This window comes from Xiphophorus maculatus, chromosome 1 (assembly GCF_002775205.1).
Source record: "Xiphophorus maculatus strain JP 163 A chromosome 1, X_maculatus-5.0-male, whole genome shotgun sequence".
NCBI lineage: Eukaryota > Metazoa > Chordata > Actinopteri > Cyprinodontiformes > Poeciliidae > Xiphophorus > Xiphophorus maculatus.
Window position 1 is genome coordinate 21,363,804 of NC_036443.1, and position 15,940 is coordinate 21,379,743.

The following is a 15,940-nucleotide window of genomic DNA, read 5'->3' on the forward strand; positions in this document are numbered from 1 at the left end:
CAAAATGAATGCATAATTAATTATGTAGAACTTTTTTTTTTACTACAATTCTCTTTTTACCAGCAGCAATTATTAAAAGATGGAAATATTAAGTAAAACTAAAAATGGCTGAAATGGCTTACTCTACAATATTATGTAAAAACCTTCTCCTGATCCTATTGACCCCCGCTGTCATCAGTTGGTACAGACCACACTGCCTCACTCATCCCCTCAACACACACACCCATGCACGCCCCCACACACCCCCATATACATCGCATCTAAGCTGTACAGCTTCTTACAACCCTACTTAGCCAGTCTGACAGAGTGAGTAAGAGAGCATGTGTGTCTGTATATATATGTGTGTGAGAGAGGGACTCTGCAAAACAGCCAAGATGAGAGTGAGAAGCAGTGAGAGGGAAAACCTGGGGAAAAAAAACAACTAATCAAACAGAGGGGGAGGGAAGGAGTCAGCGAACACAGCAAAAAGGCAGAGCAGGGAAGAAGAAAGAGAGTTAAAGGGGAATGTGAGCGTACTATCATTGATGGTTCAGGGCACTGAAGTCAGGAGAAATGCAATGACTAGATGACTATCCACTCCACTCGCACCAGCATCCTTTCCTGGAGCCTTGACAGGAGAAAAAGTACACACTCAGTCAAAGGTAAACAGTCTTCAGCCAGTCCCACATTACTGGATCATGTCATCTACTGGCTCGACAAACCACAACAAGCGTCTGGCGTGTGAGTATAACCAGTGTAGCATTTACTCTGTTACAAGTGTAGATGCAGACAAAGTGCCAATAAGTTGATCTTTAGTATCTTCTTTCCTGTACTGTTATTATTCGCATTACTCTCATCTACTAAAGTGTAATTGAAATTGCATTAAAATCTCTTCTTTTGATACAATATATTGAATACATTAAGATAAAATGAAATCTTAACATAAACTTTGGAACAGCTTTGTCTTCTTCATTACAAGTAATTTGAAATCTGTGAGCTCTGTAATAAAACTTTGATTAATACCGACTGTCCTACTTTAATTCTTATGTCATAACTCTCATAAAACACTGTTTTGCTGTTTTGTAATTTTCCTAAATCTATGTTAATTAGAAAACTGAACCCAAGGATATATCTTTTCATTCTTTCCCAAAAACACCAAAAACTACTTATGTAAGCTCATCCTTTTCCTTCCTAATTATCCCTTTGCTTCCAGCCCTCATTAGGAGGACATAAAAAGTCTCATTGTCCAAAGTGATAATAATAGCTGACGGTCCTGTCTGGCATGGCTAAATTAGCCTGACAGCCTTGATGGTGGTGCAACAATGTCGATACAGTTGAGATTTATAATCAGCGGGAAGGGATAAGAACTAATTCTTTATGCCTGACAAAGGTAAAGCCAAGAAAGTCTTTACATGAGGACTGTACATTACAACTTACCTTCATACTGCTTTTCTTTCTGATATATTAAATTACTCTAGAGTAACTGTTTTGCTGAAGTATAATGAGGAAATAAGAGATATGAAACTCGCTGTGAATACATATGTATGGGGATGAGTACAAGCGTTAATGTAGGCTTCAGCCAGAGCAGTTGTGGGCACTGTTGGAGGTCATCCAAATGAGTTCAAATTAGTGTTTGATATATATATATATATATATGTGTGTGTGTGTGTGTGGGTGGGTGTGTGTGTGTACTATGTAGTATTACACAGGCTGCCTGATGGGAGTGCTGGTTATAGAAGAAAGAAGCAGGACAGCATTAATGGCCAGACTTGATTTACTTTCTGCGATGTGGCTGTGGGTTTATGGATATGTGTGTTTGGGGGATTGGGGAGGAGGCAGGGGGGAGGTTACAATTGTGGTGCAGTGATCTCACTCATAAATGATTTATGTTTGATGGACTTCTGTGGCTAAGAGGCGCGCAAAAAAGCAGTGCCTGGCCTGATAAATAAGGGTAGTAATTTCTCAAAAATATGTGGCAGCATAGATGGGTGACACAATCATGGGGATCCCAGGAGGCAAATGAGTGGAAGGAGGAGGAGAAGGGAGGAGATAGATGGGCTGTCAGATGAAAGTGGCCATGCTGCATAACAGCTTTAGCAGCTTTCTCAGCTCTCCAGTTCTGGGTTCGCTGGTATCAGAGAGATGATCATGGGATTTCTAGCCACTTGCCACAAGGGAAGTGAATGCTGCGCCATGTGACTTACAGGTTCAATAGGAACATTTGTTCCCTGCTTTCAGTGTGATGCCACAGAGTGAAATATAACTGCAGCACTAAATGGCACAGTTGAAATATTTTCATTCTGGAAATGGGAGACTGGGAGTGAAAACTGCAGCTGAAAAGAGAAGCAACAGCATATGCAGTTTCTTTATCTTTGGGAAATGCAGAAGAAGTTTGGATTTTTTGGACACTGTAGTGAAAAATAAAAACTAATTAGAGCTAGGAGGTATAAAAAGAAGATAGGGAAAATAAAGTGGTTTAGCTTAATTGTCACCTTTAGTCCTACCCTTAACTCCTGAGCTTATGCTGACTTAAATTTCTTGATATAAACATGTGTGTTACCCTGCAACCTCGGATGGCTGAGGCTAATGTAGTAGATGATCTTCCCTCAACGTGTGATGCTGCGATATAGAAAAGACGAGACACTCATTTGGATGACCTCCAACAGTGCCCACCTTTTACCTTCAACAGGAAGATTTATTCTTCTGGTGATGACCGTACTCCATATACAACACTACATATGCAATACTTCATATCAAATACTTCAGGTATCACTGTACAAACTTCAACAAATAACCCTTCGATTCAGTACATTACAAATGACTGCAATATCCTTTTAAACCGAACAAGAATTATTTTAACATTCGGAATTTTGTTGAATGACAAATTATTTTAGATAGCTTTTAATTATCCAAACCAATTAGTTTTGTTTTAACTCAAATACCTTGTCCCTTTTCCTCAGACTTTTTATATTTTTAACTTTCAAAATAAAAATATATGGATTTGCTTTTAACTATTTTAATAGCTTTCACAATTTTTATTCTGCACAACATTTACTCATTGAGTTTGACAACATTGTTTTTGTGTTATTGAAATAACCCATAAAGAAAAGACACCAGAAAAATATCTTTTACCGTTTCAAAAGTGAAAAATACAATAAGTTCAAAATGAATTAAATCTCTAGGCCTTTAACTGTTTCTCAGCTCAACACGTGTACAATGTTCGCTCGCATTAGCATTAGTTAGCCTCCAGAAATGCGTCCCGTTTTCTACACAATGTCCATCCAAAGCTGTACAAAGTGACCCACCAGTTGACTCTCGAGTCTATAACCTCTTTATTCTTGGACACCACATTTATGCATCAACATACATTTTTACTGACCTGCGATATAGAAAAGACGAGACACACGTTGAGCTCTTTTTACCTTCAACAGGAAGATTTATTCTTCTGGTGTGCTCAATCTTTTCTTGGTCACTAACGCGTCAGCGCCCCTAGCGGCCATGTGTAGAATTGCATGGACTAACTGAAATAACACTACAGAACTTATTACGATGAGAAATTAAAGATACAAAATGAAAAATTATGTTGGGGTGCCTATTTTCTTGTTGGGGTGCCTATTTTCTTACTTCTTGGTTTTGTTTACAAACTTGTTTTTCACCCCTCTACATGTGCAGATGATCTGATCAATCCAACAGGTTTTTTAATAGTGAAAAGTTTATATACAGTCATTATAGGCATGAATGTCATTATCTTCTTGATCTTTTAATAATGCACTTGAATTGTTCTTTTTTCCAGAGTGGACTGATTTTACAACAATGTCAATTATTTAAACAAAATAATCATATTCAATAAGTTAGAATTTTACTGAAAAGCTAATTTTAGTATAAAAATTGACCAAGTAAAGTACATATATAACTATGAATTACTTTAAGTACTTGGGGTGGGGGGGAGGGGGGGGGGGGTTCAGCATAAAGTAAATGCAAAAATATTGCATGACTTGCCTTTGTATTTTACTGCATGTAACTTAGCTGAGGCCCAGCAAATAGCAAAGCTTTTTCTTACAAATCACTGACACTACAGTTACTTTATACCAGGACCTACATGTGCCAGAGTCAAATTGCATGACAATTTTGTGCCTTCTTAAAAATTTTTTCTACTTTTTATTCTTCCATAATTTAACCCTCCATGGCAAACTCAGTGAAGTAAAGAGTCCTAGCTACATTTCCAGACATTAAAAATAATTATGTGAGCAATGTTGTCAGGCGGTTCAAAACCGACAGAGTCCATTCCTGGGTACTGAAGGATACAGCTTGAGGATTGTGCTTGTGTTATGCAACAGTAAGACTTAAGCAATGATAGTTTAATGTGGGCTAACAAAGGGAATTATGGGATTTATGAGTAAAGGACATGAGTCATGAAGAAGAATCAAAGGATTTTCAAAGTCAAATAAGATAAAGCTACAAATTTAGCACCAGTAGCGGCATGGGCCATTTGTCCTTGGCCTGCATAGCAATTAAAACTTTTATAAACACTTTGTATGTATTGTCAGTTATTGGAACAATTGCACGGAATTACATGCAACAGGAATACTGTGTATTTCCTGAATTTGAGAAAAACCCACACATTTCAAGCTTTTACTTCTCCATTTGTCTACATGCATGTTTTTCCTTTTTTTCTGTTTATGTCTGTTAGAATCCCAAGGACAGAACCTCCAAAACAAAACAAACGTCATGTCACAGCTGATATTCTCTGGTCACTGACAAATCCACAGCTCATATTTTCCACATGACCTGTGTTCTTTTCCCTGGTTAAAGGGTAAGACAGCACTCTATGTGCAAGGGGTTGCCTGGTTTCATTGACATTATTGTATTACACTTTCCTCCAAATGGCTTTTGGAAAACATTGCTTCAACTGTTAGTAGGGGATGGCTGGAGTGAAAAATCAATTTGATTTTAGCAGAACTGTTAAGATGGTCTGCGTTTTAAAATCTTGTGCCAAAAGTGAGGGATTTCCCAGTGTGAAGAAGAAGAAAGACATTTTGATCACAAGGAGAAGTACAACTCCATTCTCAGCCAATTTGCATGAAGATCTCCTACAAACCCTCCACTGCAGAAAGATAGGAAGCTCAGAGGTTGTCTAGATGAGTCACTCTTCTACATATATGTTATCAGCCCACGCACAGAGAAGCAGATGAGGGCACACAGCTGATCCTGCATGTGGGTTGGATCTGACCATTGGTCATCTCATCTTGAGTAATGCAGTGTGATTTTTAGATGCATGGGCAGAGAAAGATGGCAAGCAAGAGTCACAGAGAGAGAAAGAAGCCAACAGGCAAAAAGTGAGGTTTACATAAGCTGTGTAGTTTCATCAACATCAAGCCTATGCCTTCAGTGATGGCTTTATTTATTTTAAACTTTCCACTCCTGCCTCATGGTCATGATGTGACAGGGACTTCTTATGTGAAGACCGGTCTCCCAAAAAATGCATTTAGTTTTAACTGACTAAATGTTCTGACCTGATTACATTGTTCCTCTGCTGTATGGGGGTTTCTGTAGGACGACAGAGGCTGAGTCAGATCTAATCATATTTTTGTTCATGTTGACTTTTCAGAGGAAGTTGGCTACAAGTTTTTGTTCCCAAATTTCTTTCTTAATATTTGAGATCTCTTTCAATGTTCCAAACATCTTTTTGTAAGGGTTTGATCAAACCAGAAACCAACAGCAAGAAGGTTTAGTGTCGTGATATTGCTTGCTTAATTGGTGTCTCTACGATTTTATATTTTAATATAAAGAAGTGCACCTTTAAAATGATGAAATAAAACAAAATATGCATTTTTTGTAGTAATTATGCAGCTCCTCAAGCAGTGCACCATGGGCAGAGTGGCATGTTGCCCATATCACTAACAAAGTGTGACATCATTTGAAGATTAGTTTATCCAGTAGGTGTTTCAAGGTCACTGTTGTAATATATTCAAAACTGCAGCCTTCTATTTCAGTCCCTCATAAGCCTAAAAACAAAAACGTGTTTGCATATTTATATATTTAATAATTTACAGCAGTATTTTTTATGCTGATTTACAAGATTTACCCAGCCCATGAAGTAGTGATAAATCCCATCTGTGCACATATCAGAATACAGAAAAAGATTATTCTGAGGATAGGCAGTGATTTAACCTTAATCCTGTCTCGATTTTTAAAAACTTATTTCACACTTCTTCTTATCAATCAGCATTTTCACCTCATGATAGGTACAATTATGTTAACGTCAAAGGTAATCATTCTGCTAAGAAGGTTGAAAAAAGTTGTTCGATCCTCTCAACAGTTTCACAAGAGTAAAGACAACCACACTAGTCATTATATATTAAGCACATTCCAAAAAAAGGGAAATGTTTTACCATGGAAGTTAACATACAATTTAAGAGTAAACCATACCTATGTAGCAACACTCAGTTCATCTAGCCATTTTATTTACATAAAATTTAGTGTCATTACAAACATGCCTCGGAAACCGAAAGTTTATGTCAAGATTTCCACTAACTGCTGAAACATCAGAGACTGTAAACAGCTGATTTTTTTTTTTTTTTTACAGACTCCAGGGACTGTTTGAGTGACAGAATAAAGGGTTATGGTTAGTGGCTGACAGTGGACACACACGCCTCCAGGGCAGTCAAAAAATGACTGGCACAATGACAAGCCAGTTCTCTAGAGATGTAGCTGTCCAGGAAGAGAAAAGCTGGGTGACACATATGTGCCGCAAGAGATGGATTTCAACAGGAGAACAATGGTGCCAAAAACTATCAAGATGCTTCTTTTGTGCATCATGAAAACTTGTTAACCCTAGACGCTTCATGTTGACAAACTAACAATAAAGGCATAATTACACCCTTAAATTAGCTGGACAACAATATTTAAACTCTTGTACATGTACAAAACACTTGTGACATGAGTAAAAGTGTCAGCTGGAGGAGCCCAGGGGAGAGTCACTGTGTGTACTGAGGAGGACACGGCATGCTTATGCAACCAGGGCCTGTCGGCTTATTGAAAGTCACTGTCCGATTAGGCAAGCTTACAGTTGGAACAGATGTTCCTATAATAATGTATTTATTTATTTATTTATTTTTCTTATTTAAGGTTTCCTGTTCTATTGTATTTCAGACTTGCTAAATTAAAATGGACACACCTACCAACACAGAAAGAAAAATTATCCAGATTTTATTTGCAATATGTGTGGATGCGTGTGTGTGGGCGTGCGTGTGGGCATGTGCAGGCGTGGGCTTGTGTGTGCGGGGGTGGGCGGGCATGCGTGTGTATTTTTTATATATGTAAATTTGCTGTCAAACAAGACACTGAGTGTGAAACTGATGATGAACACTAGAGGTCAGACTACTATCACTGTGAAATAACTTGGTTCAATGACAAGCAACAGAACAAACTAATTTATCACAGCGTCAGAAAATTACCGTATACATACATGTTAGGGAATTATAGATTTCAATGATATACTACTAAATAACTAATTTTTATCATAAGGTTCAGTTGAAGTTTATTTGAAATTATTGTCTCAATAAGAGTCAATAATTGACTCTTACTGAAGAATCAGTCAGAATCAGTTTTCTGACATCTTTTAAAATGAAGGTGTGGCAGCAAAACAAGGCTTTGCCAAATGTAGTAACAGGCTGGACTTGTTCTGACTCTTTCAGTGTCAGACAGCTATTCAGAGACTAAACCTCTTTAACAGCTCCTTTGAAAGGCAACAGCATTAGTTGACCACAAACATATTTTGCAAATGAAACCAGAACTTCCCTATGAGTCACTGAAAGACAAACACAGGCAGATACACACAAAGGTGATCACGTATGTTTCTAAAATAATTGCCAAAAGCTAAATTTTTTAGAAAAGAAGCCCAAAAGATTTAAAATGCTGTGGTAATTATTCTTGTGGTTAGGTTATTTTTCTGTAAATAAAAAAATAAATTTCAAGACAGAGTACATTAACTCATTGGAAGTGAAAAATATTTCTTTATAACTTTTTTCTTTATGTCGTTTGATGCTCAGCTGAAAAGGACAATTCCCAGAGTTTGTACAACAATGATTCTGCTCAGCACATGAAGCTAAGAGACAGGCAACGGTTCTTCGAAGACGTCTACCAGCATGATGTGGACAACTACCTGCCCTCTACACACCTACAGGTCGACTGCAGGAAACGTGAGTGCCTTCTGCTCCTAGGCGAAGTAAATCTCAAACCGAAGTGAATGAGAATGTTCAAAATATTGCGTTCTGGTTCAAATATAAGTCCCTATTATATCATGATTATATAGATTTTGATGGAACAGTTATGTATTTAGTTTTGTATTTATATCCTGTAGAATTGTATATTGCATTTGCTCTATCTATCTATCTATCTATCTATCTATCTATCTATCTATCTATCTATCTATCTATCTATCTATCTATCTATCTCTCTCTCTCTCTCTCTCTCTCTCTCTCTCTCTCTCTCTCTCTCTCTCTCTCTCTCTCTCTCTATCTATCTATCTATCTATCTATCTATCTATCTATCTACTTGTGTAAGCGTGTCCTTGGCTGTCAGGACACTGCCAGTCGGAACACGTTGGGGGGGGAGGGGGGGGAATAAAAAAACTCAAACATAACTAATTTTAAAGAACAGTTACTTTTTTAAAAGAGTCTGTATGTCCATGATTTACATATGAATTTTCTTTTCTATGCATTGATCCGGTGCAGCCCCGATGGGCAGTATTTCATCTATGGAGGTGAACGTGGACACTCTGGAGCAGATGGATCTGATGGATATATCAGATCAAGAAGCCCTTGACGTGTTCCTCAACTCAAGCTCAGTTGGTGATGAAGGAGCCCTAACGTCTCCACTACCAGGTGCGCAACAAAAAAACATTTTTACTTGCTGATCAGGAACTAAAAATGTTATACATCTGTATACAAAACATGCTATTCTCCACATCCTGGCACATATACATCTATCCCTTTGACATCATTTAACCTTTCAAAATTTTAGCATAGAAACTACTTCCCCAGTGTGAAACAAAACATAAACTGCTGAGAGAGAATTCTAGGAAGACAAGGGTAAATGAAGAGGTGACTTGGCCTCAAGACATAAGACTCAAATTTCATGGAATCTGATTGCACCTATAGAAGACAAACCACACCTACTGCCCCAGGGAAAATCAGTTTAATGGAGCTAACATTCCAACACCAGGACCCAAGCCAACTTCCAATTATCTGCCTTAGTTTGAGTATAGTTCAGGTGTGTCAAACTCCAGTCCTCAAGGGACGCTGTCCTGCAGCTTTTAGATGTGCCACAGCTACAAAACACTGGAATGAAATGACTTAATTACCTCCTTCTTGTGTAGACAAGTTCTCCAGAGCCTTGCTAATGACCTAATTATCCTATTCAGTTGTGGTGCAGCAGAGGCACATCTAAAGGTTGCAGGGCAGTGGCCTTCCTGGAGTTTGACACCTGTGTATAGTATAGTTCAATACAAATTTATTTTTGGGCTGCCAAGTAACTGCATGAAATATTAGGAGTGGCAAGCGTTAGTCTTTCATCACAGGTTAAGAGGATCTTTGTTATGACCTGTTCTCATGACAGCAACATTTATTTTTTTGAAAGGTAGGGGGAAAAAATCAGCTAAATCCATCATTAAAACCACCTCTGTTTACTACTGATATTCTTTTCTTTTAAGATCTTTTAATTTTTACGGCATCTTTTTAAAAGGTGCAATTTCAAAGATTTCTGACTTTTATTGGAGTTTTTTTTCCAACCACATAGCAATTTTATTTTATTAGAGGCAGATATGTTTTCTAGTAAATGTCAGAACTTGGAAAGAGGGAAATGTGTGAACACTCGTGTGAAAAATGCAGGGTTATGTGCTATAAAATAGATGAGTGTGATAATTAATCTCATCTACAATACCAGCCCAATTCTTCTGAAAAAATATTTTTCAAAGTGGAGGTGTAAAAAAAACATTGCAGTAATCTGGCTGCATAAGTGGGCACATTAAATTCATGATTCGTTGAAATATGAATTTAATGTGTTTGAATTGCAGAATTCTGTCCACTTCAGCTGATGTGACAGTTACAATCAGTCTGATTAACCTAACGCAGAGAGCAGCTGTCCCTGATGGATTTTCTTCTTTCTCTTTCATTTGCAGTCTTTGCCTAAAGCCATAGCTCAGACAGCAAATTAAAAGCATTTGTTTGTGCAGAGTTATCAGTCATAAAGAAGAAAACTTTACGATAGGGTCGCCCAGGCCTCTTTTCTATGCCTTCAGCTTGTTCAGAACGCTGCTGCTTTCAACATATCTCATTGGTTCTGCTATAGAGTTAATTTGGAAATCCTTCTATCGGGTTGTAAATGCCTTAATGCTCTTGTTGCTCTGTAACTCTGATGTAATTCAGCCTGTAATTGATGAAACTAGTTAGTGAAGCTGTCAAAAGGCCCACACTCAAGAAGCCCCAGGTATTGTTTTGATTATGCCAGGATGTATAATCCCATAAACATTTTCAGAGAAATGTGTTTAAAGTTGAACATCTAGGCCACAATTCTAGACGGTAATTTGGTGCAAAAATACCCAAGATGAACACGCCCACAGTCAAGCATAACGGCAGCAGCTATTATGCACTGAGGTTACTTTTGTTCAAAAGTATCTGGCATTTTTGTCAAGGTGGTGAAATTTGTGAGCATCATATTTGACCCAAATATGACGCAAAATCAACAACAAAAGAATATTAAAGTTCTTCTGATGAATATTAAAGTTGTGAAAGCCGGAGTGTAAAACGATTCACATGTCTTGTGGACACTAGTATTGCAATAAGACAACAAAATCACATTTTAGGCTCTTCTCTGTGCATTTTAATTTAATATTTATTTATTTAAAAATCTAAATCTGATAAAAATGACTGTAATATGTTGTTCACCTAGTTATAGATTGTGAGGATGATGATGAAGATGAGGTGGATGAAGAAGCAGAGGTTGTCTACAGGGAACGAGCACCGCTGCAAAGGCAAAACGAAGTCTACCGTGGATCCCAGTCTCGATTTTCTTCAACATCATCTGGTTCCAGTGTTACCAGTGCAGGCGGAGCCGACACACCAGTGATCCAGTCTGATGATGAAGAAGTACACGCCGACACTCTGCTTCTAACCTCTGTTCCCAATACAAGAGATGAAGAAACAGAGGAAGAAGATGACGAAGAACGATGCTTTTCAACAACCCATCAAAAAGACTGAATATTTTTCCGTCCCCCTGTGCATATGCGTTCTTTTTTAATGAGCTGAAATGTCCCGCATGTTTGGGTCAACTGTGATTACCTTTGTCCTTTAGATTGTGCATTCTTTATGATTTACCACCTTTACTTTACAAGCTCTGTGGCACATTCATTTGATAGTTTCTTGGCAGTTGTGTCAGAAGACGTTTATATCAATACAATGAGTCAATTTTTTTGTCTGCACTTGTTCTGATTGACATAAAACAAGTTCAGTTTTACTCCTCAATTTGCCAGGGGGGATCCTTGTTACTGTTACTGATATTGTTTTTATTATTAAAGGCTCAGATTCTCAACAGATGAACGAAGAACTAAAAACAAGAGCCCCACTTAGTCAAAATTTAAGTAGGCCACATGACCTAATTGAAACCTGAAACGCACAGGTAGACTCTATTTAAGAATTAGGTTGGTTCTAGGAACAATTGGTTTCTAGAACCTTTACTACAGCTCTGTTTCAAAAACATGAAACTCGTTACGGGTTGTAAAAAGAAAACATATCTGTTTTTTGAGAGATACAGAAAACACATTAAATCAAGTAAGTCGAATATCTGGTTATGAATGAAAGCAGTTCCACCATACTTTTAATGGAAAACATGTCACAAAAGAGGCCAAGAAATAGAGCTAGTAACAGACTGCTTTTGTAAGATATCCAGTAATAAAAACACACACCACAGTATTGAACAAATCAAGTGTAAACACCTCTGTTGATCCTGCTCATGGACTTTCTTTTTATTTATGTTATTTTAGACAAATCTGTTTGAAGTTTGTTGAATCATTTGCCATGTATTCATAATGTTGCATTATAAAACACAGTGCCAGCTTTTTTTTGTTAGCAAACAGGAATATGCATCAAACCTAAGTACGATTTTTTTATGCTCTTCTTTTTGCAGTTCTCTTTGCAAACATTATCTCCAAACAGGAGTTACAAAACTTCCATGAGTACCTGCTCGACAGCATGTTTTGACTTTCATTGTTGTTGACTCTTGCACTATAAGATATGTAGTTAATCCATAAAGATTAAAAGTGTCAGCTCTTTGCTTGAAGAGCTCAAAGAGTTCAATGATGACATTTTCAGTTTGAGTTCAAGCAGTGCATTTTGTAGGAACTGGGTTTTATTAGCAGAAACTGAAAAACAGAAAAAGAGCAGGCAGTTACTGGATTTTGTTATGTTAACAAAGCTACAACAACATGCCAAAATACTGTTTAGTGACAAACAATGAGTGAGTTTGAAATATATTGGGCTTCATTTTCTTTTTCAATTAAAAATGTTTTAATTTAAAAATCCCCAGCCAAGAATCAGGGAGTGTTGCATGTTGCACAATGGTACACTTGTTAGCGCTGTTGCCTTGCAGCAAGAAGATTCTTGGTACACATCCAAATCTATAGATTTTTTTTTTTCTCCCTGTGCGCAAGTGATTTCTCTCTGGGCTAGTGTAACTTTCCCACACAATTGTGTACCTCACCTTTCTACCAGTGACTGCTGGAGATAGGCAGATGGGCGCTGTGCAAGGATAAGAGGATAAAAATTGCTCTCACACCCCATAAAAAAGTTCACATTCACAGTCCTCAAATTCTTGTCCAACATATACAGTACACAAGTTAAAGAGAAATATTATGTAAAATTGACTTTTTAAGCTTTACATCGTGTTCTAATGTTATTTATTGAAACAACTGAAGATCATATAGTTACTTATGTTGTACATGTGCTTAATGACCCCTTTAACAGTTATTAAGGCATTGTTGTGCAAATTAATGACTTGGTACTGAAATACAGAGTGAAAAGTAATTAATACAGTTGCACCACTTTGGTGCTATTATCCTGCTGACCCACACAATCCTTCAGACTCATAGATTTTGGTCATCAAGCCAGGTGATTGTGGAAAGCTCCACCTGTGTCTTCTGGAGTTGTCGACATAGTAATTTTGGGGTCATCTGTGTTGTGATTCCCTCCAGTAGATTTTCCATCATGCCCATCAGCAAACAGAACCATAAGTTGTGAACGACGATGTCAATTTTCCGCCCTATTGTAGAACTGCAGTCTGACTGTAGTTTTAACAATATCAGCTTAGGAAGTGACTGAAGCAGTTCAGTCATGTTGGCCATGCTTCCATATATTGAATTAACATTAACAGCCATGTGGTTCGGATCGGCACTTCTGTCTTTGCAGTGGACGATGGTTTTTTACAACAGAGGGTTTTTCTGGTAAGCTTCATAGGGTGGAACTGGCGCACTGCACACATCATAGGAAAACGTTAGCGGTTGGGAAAAATGTAAAACAGGATGCATTAGATTCTCAGACCCTCCATACGAAGCAAATAGTGACAAGTGGCTGCTTTTTACCAGGTTTTCTGACTACAAAATGAAAACACAAAAAATACACACCTGCTTTTCTTTCTTAATCAGTAGTTTTTGAAGTGGTGATTTTACATCAACCACTGATGACAGAAATAAAAGCTGTTTGTAAAGTTTCTTCTGTTTGCATGAAGAAAGTATTTTGTACATTATGAATGAAATTATTTCTTCTTCTTTTTTTGCAAATGCATGCCCTTTTATTCTTGTGAATGTATGATTATATGTTCTTAGTACTTTCTAAAATATGCTGGTAATGCCTGTGTGAAATATGCTGTCTCGTTCTCCATGTATTGTTAAAGGAGAGGACTCCATGTTTATGGTGTGAACAGATGGAGAAAAAATGGCACACCTAAGAAAAGTTTTATGTGCTCATGTTGTGTGTTAAATTTATTCTGTAAATGCATAAAGATGTCAGTGGTGCAGCACAACAGTAAAGCTGTTAATAAAGCAATCCCAGAGCCTTTTTACTGTTGCACTTTTTCCCGCCTTACAAAATGCCACCATTAAAATTAACCTGAGAGTAAACCTGCTGAATGTACTTCTGCTTTCAGTTGCCTTTCTTCCCACACCTTTTGTCTCCCCCCCTCCCATTTCAGTGAAGGCTTGTTCTCGCTTGTAGAGTTTTGACATGTTCTGAAAAATCAGAGATGCTTACTCACTATAACACCTGTCAAGACTATTCTGAAGACTGGCCTGTACTCACTTGCTGGAAAATTTGAATATAACTTCACAGGCTTTATTGTACCGACACACACTGACTTGTGTCATGTGCTCAGGTTTCCAGTGCAACTTGTTTTGCAAGTTTGGCATTAAACTGAATGTTCTCTGCCTGTTCCTGGATGCTACGAATGTCTGTGGATAGTGTATTTGCTGGCGAGATCCACAAGATCCATTATGAGGACAGTTTTGAACCACACTGGCAGTAAAACCTTCCTTACATGCTGGTTAAATTGAATATTTCACTTAGCTTTAGGCCAATGTTTCTCTACTCTGGTCCTGAATCCTCATTGTCCTGTTTGTTTTAGGTGCACTTGCAGCCCCCAACCTAATTCTAATAACTACGCGATTAACAGACTTCAGCACCACTAACTGCATGAAGAACGGGCGATGCAGTCATTCAAATTAGATGTGCTGGAATCTAAAACATGTAGGACAGGGAGTCACACCTTTAGACAATAAAAATCCTTCATCTAAATAAGTGTTTCTCATTTCGGGTCCTGAGGGACCACTGACCTGCATGTTTTAGATGTTTTCCTTCTGCTACATACCTGGCTTAATTAAGTGGGTGGTTTGCAGGTTTCTGCGGCCGAGGACGTCATGCAATCATTTGAATGAGGCTTTCAGAGATATTTCAAATTTTCAGGTCACTGGTCAAACCTTGTTATTCCATTTTGAATTTTGAGCTAACCCAAAGATACAGGGTTAAAAAGTTTGGTTGAGAAAAAATAGAATAACAAACTCGAAATATTTAGCTGTACTCAGTTTATTTCTCTGTGTCCATTATTGCTTGAAAGTGTTGTTGTATCAGTTCATTCCTTTGTGCTTCTTGTGTTCAATTCTTTGTGCATTTTAGTGTCTCTTAGATGATTGTTAGTTTTCACCTTGGTTTCTTTGTGTCTAGTTCAGCTTCCTTTGTGTTTTTTATTCACCTCCATTCAGTCTGTCTGTTTTCTTTTGGACACAGCTGGTCTTAATCCCCTGATTAACTGACCTATGTATGTTCCATGTTATCCTCAACTCCCCCCAGTATAATAAAGCTCACTGGTCCCTCAACCAGCAAAGTACAGAATGCAACTTAGCTTAACTGTTTACATCATCACGGTCTGGATGCTAGACAGCATCCAGTCTGTGATGCAGACAAAAGCAAATACAAAAAATGTTATAACAAGAAAAGCAGCATGCAGAAAAAGTTAAAAAGATTAAATGTTGCTAACGATGAGGCAGTTTTGTTAATTGATCACGAAATCAAATCTCACTTATTAGCATCTTATTCAAGCTCTGAAATATTTCCATATTTTCATAGACCAAAGGGCTTTTGTGACAATAGGTGGTGGCAAAATGTTGAGCAACACATTGAGCAACGTGTTGTCTGTCTGAAGCCAATGTGTCTGAAGTTACAACCACTTTTGCTTTTTAATCTGAGGAATTTTCTTCTCCAAGGTATGCAACCACAAAACTAAGCATTTTCTCAGTGTTGCTTTAAGTTCTGTGAAAGTGCTATCTAAGCATTGTCTAAAGGTATGTAAGCGGAGGAGCCAAACTGCTGTGATTAAAAAAAAACAACAACTATATTTGTAGTCGTGCATAACATGGGAT

The 15,940-nt window shown here is 37.7% G+C and overlaps 1 protein-coding gene across 1 annotated transcript; it reads left to right on the forward strand.

The window, feature by feature from the left end:
* The first annotated feature begins 274 nt into the window (after positions 1-274).
* LOC111610317 (dysbindin domain-containing protein 2-like) lies at positions 275-13,936 on the forward strand. The gene is made up of 4 exons (XM_023343954.1): positions 275-720; positions 8,031-8,180; positions 8,715-8,864; positions 10,930-13,936. Exons 1-4 carry the CDS (start codon positions 678-680, stop codon positions 11,235-11,237), a joined length of 651 nt encoding a protein of 216 aa, XP_023199722.1. The 5' UTR covers positions 275-677; the 3' UTR covers positions 11,238-13,936.
* The last annotated feature ends 2,004 nt before the right edge of the window (positions 13,937-15,940 follow it).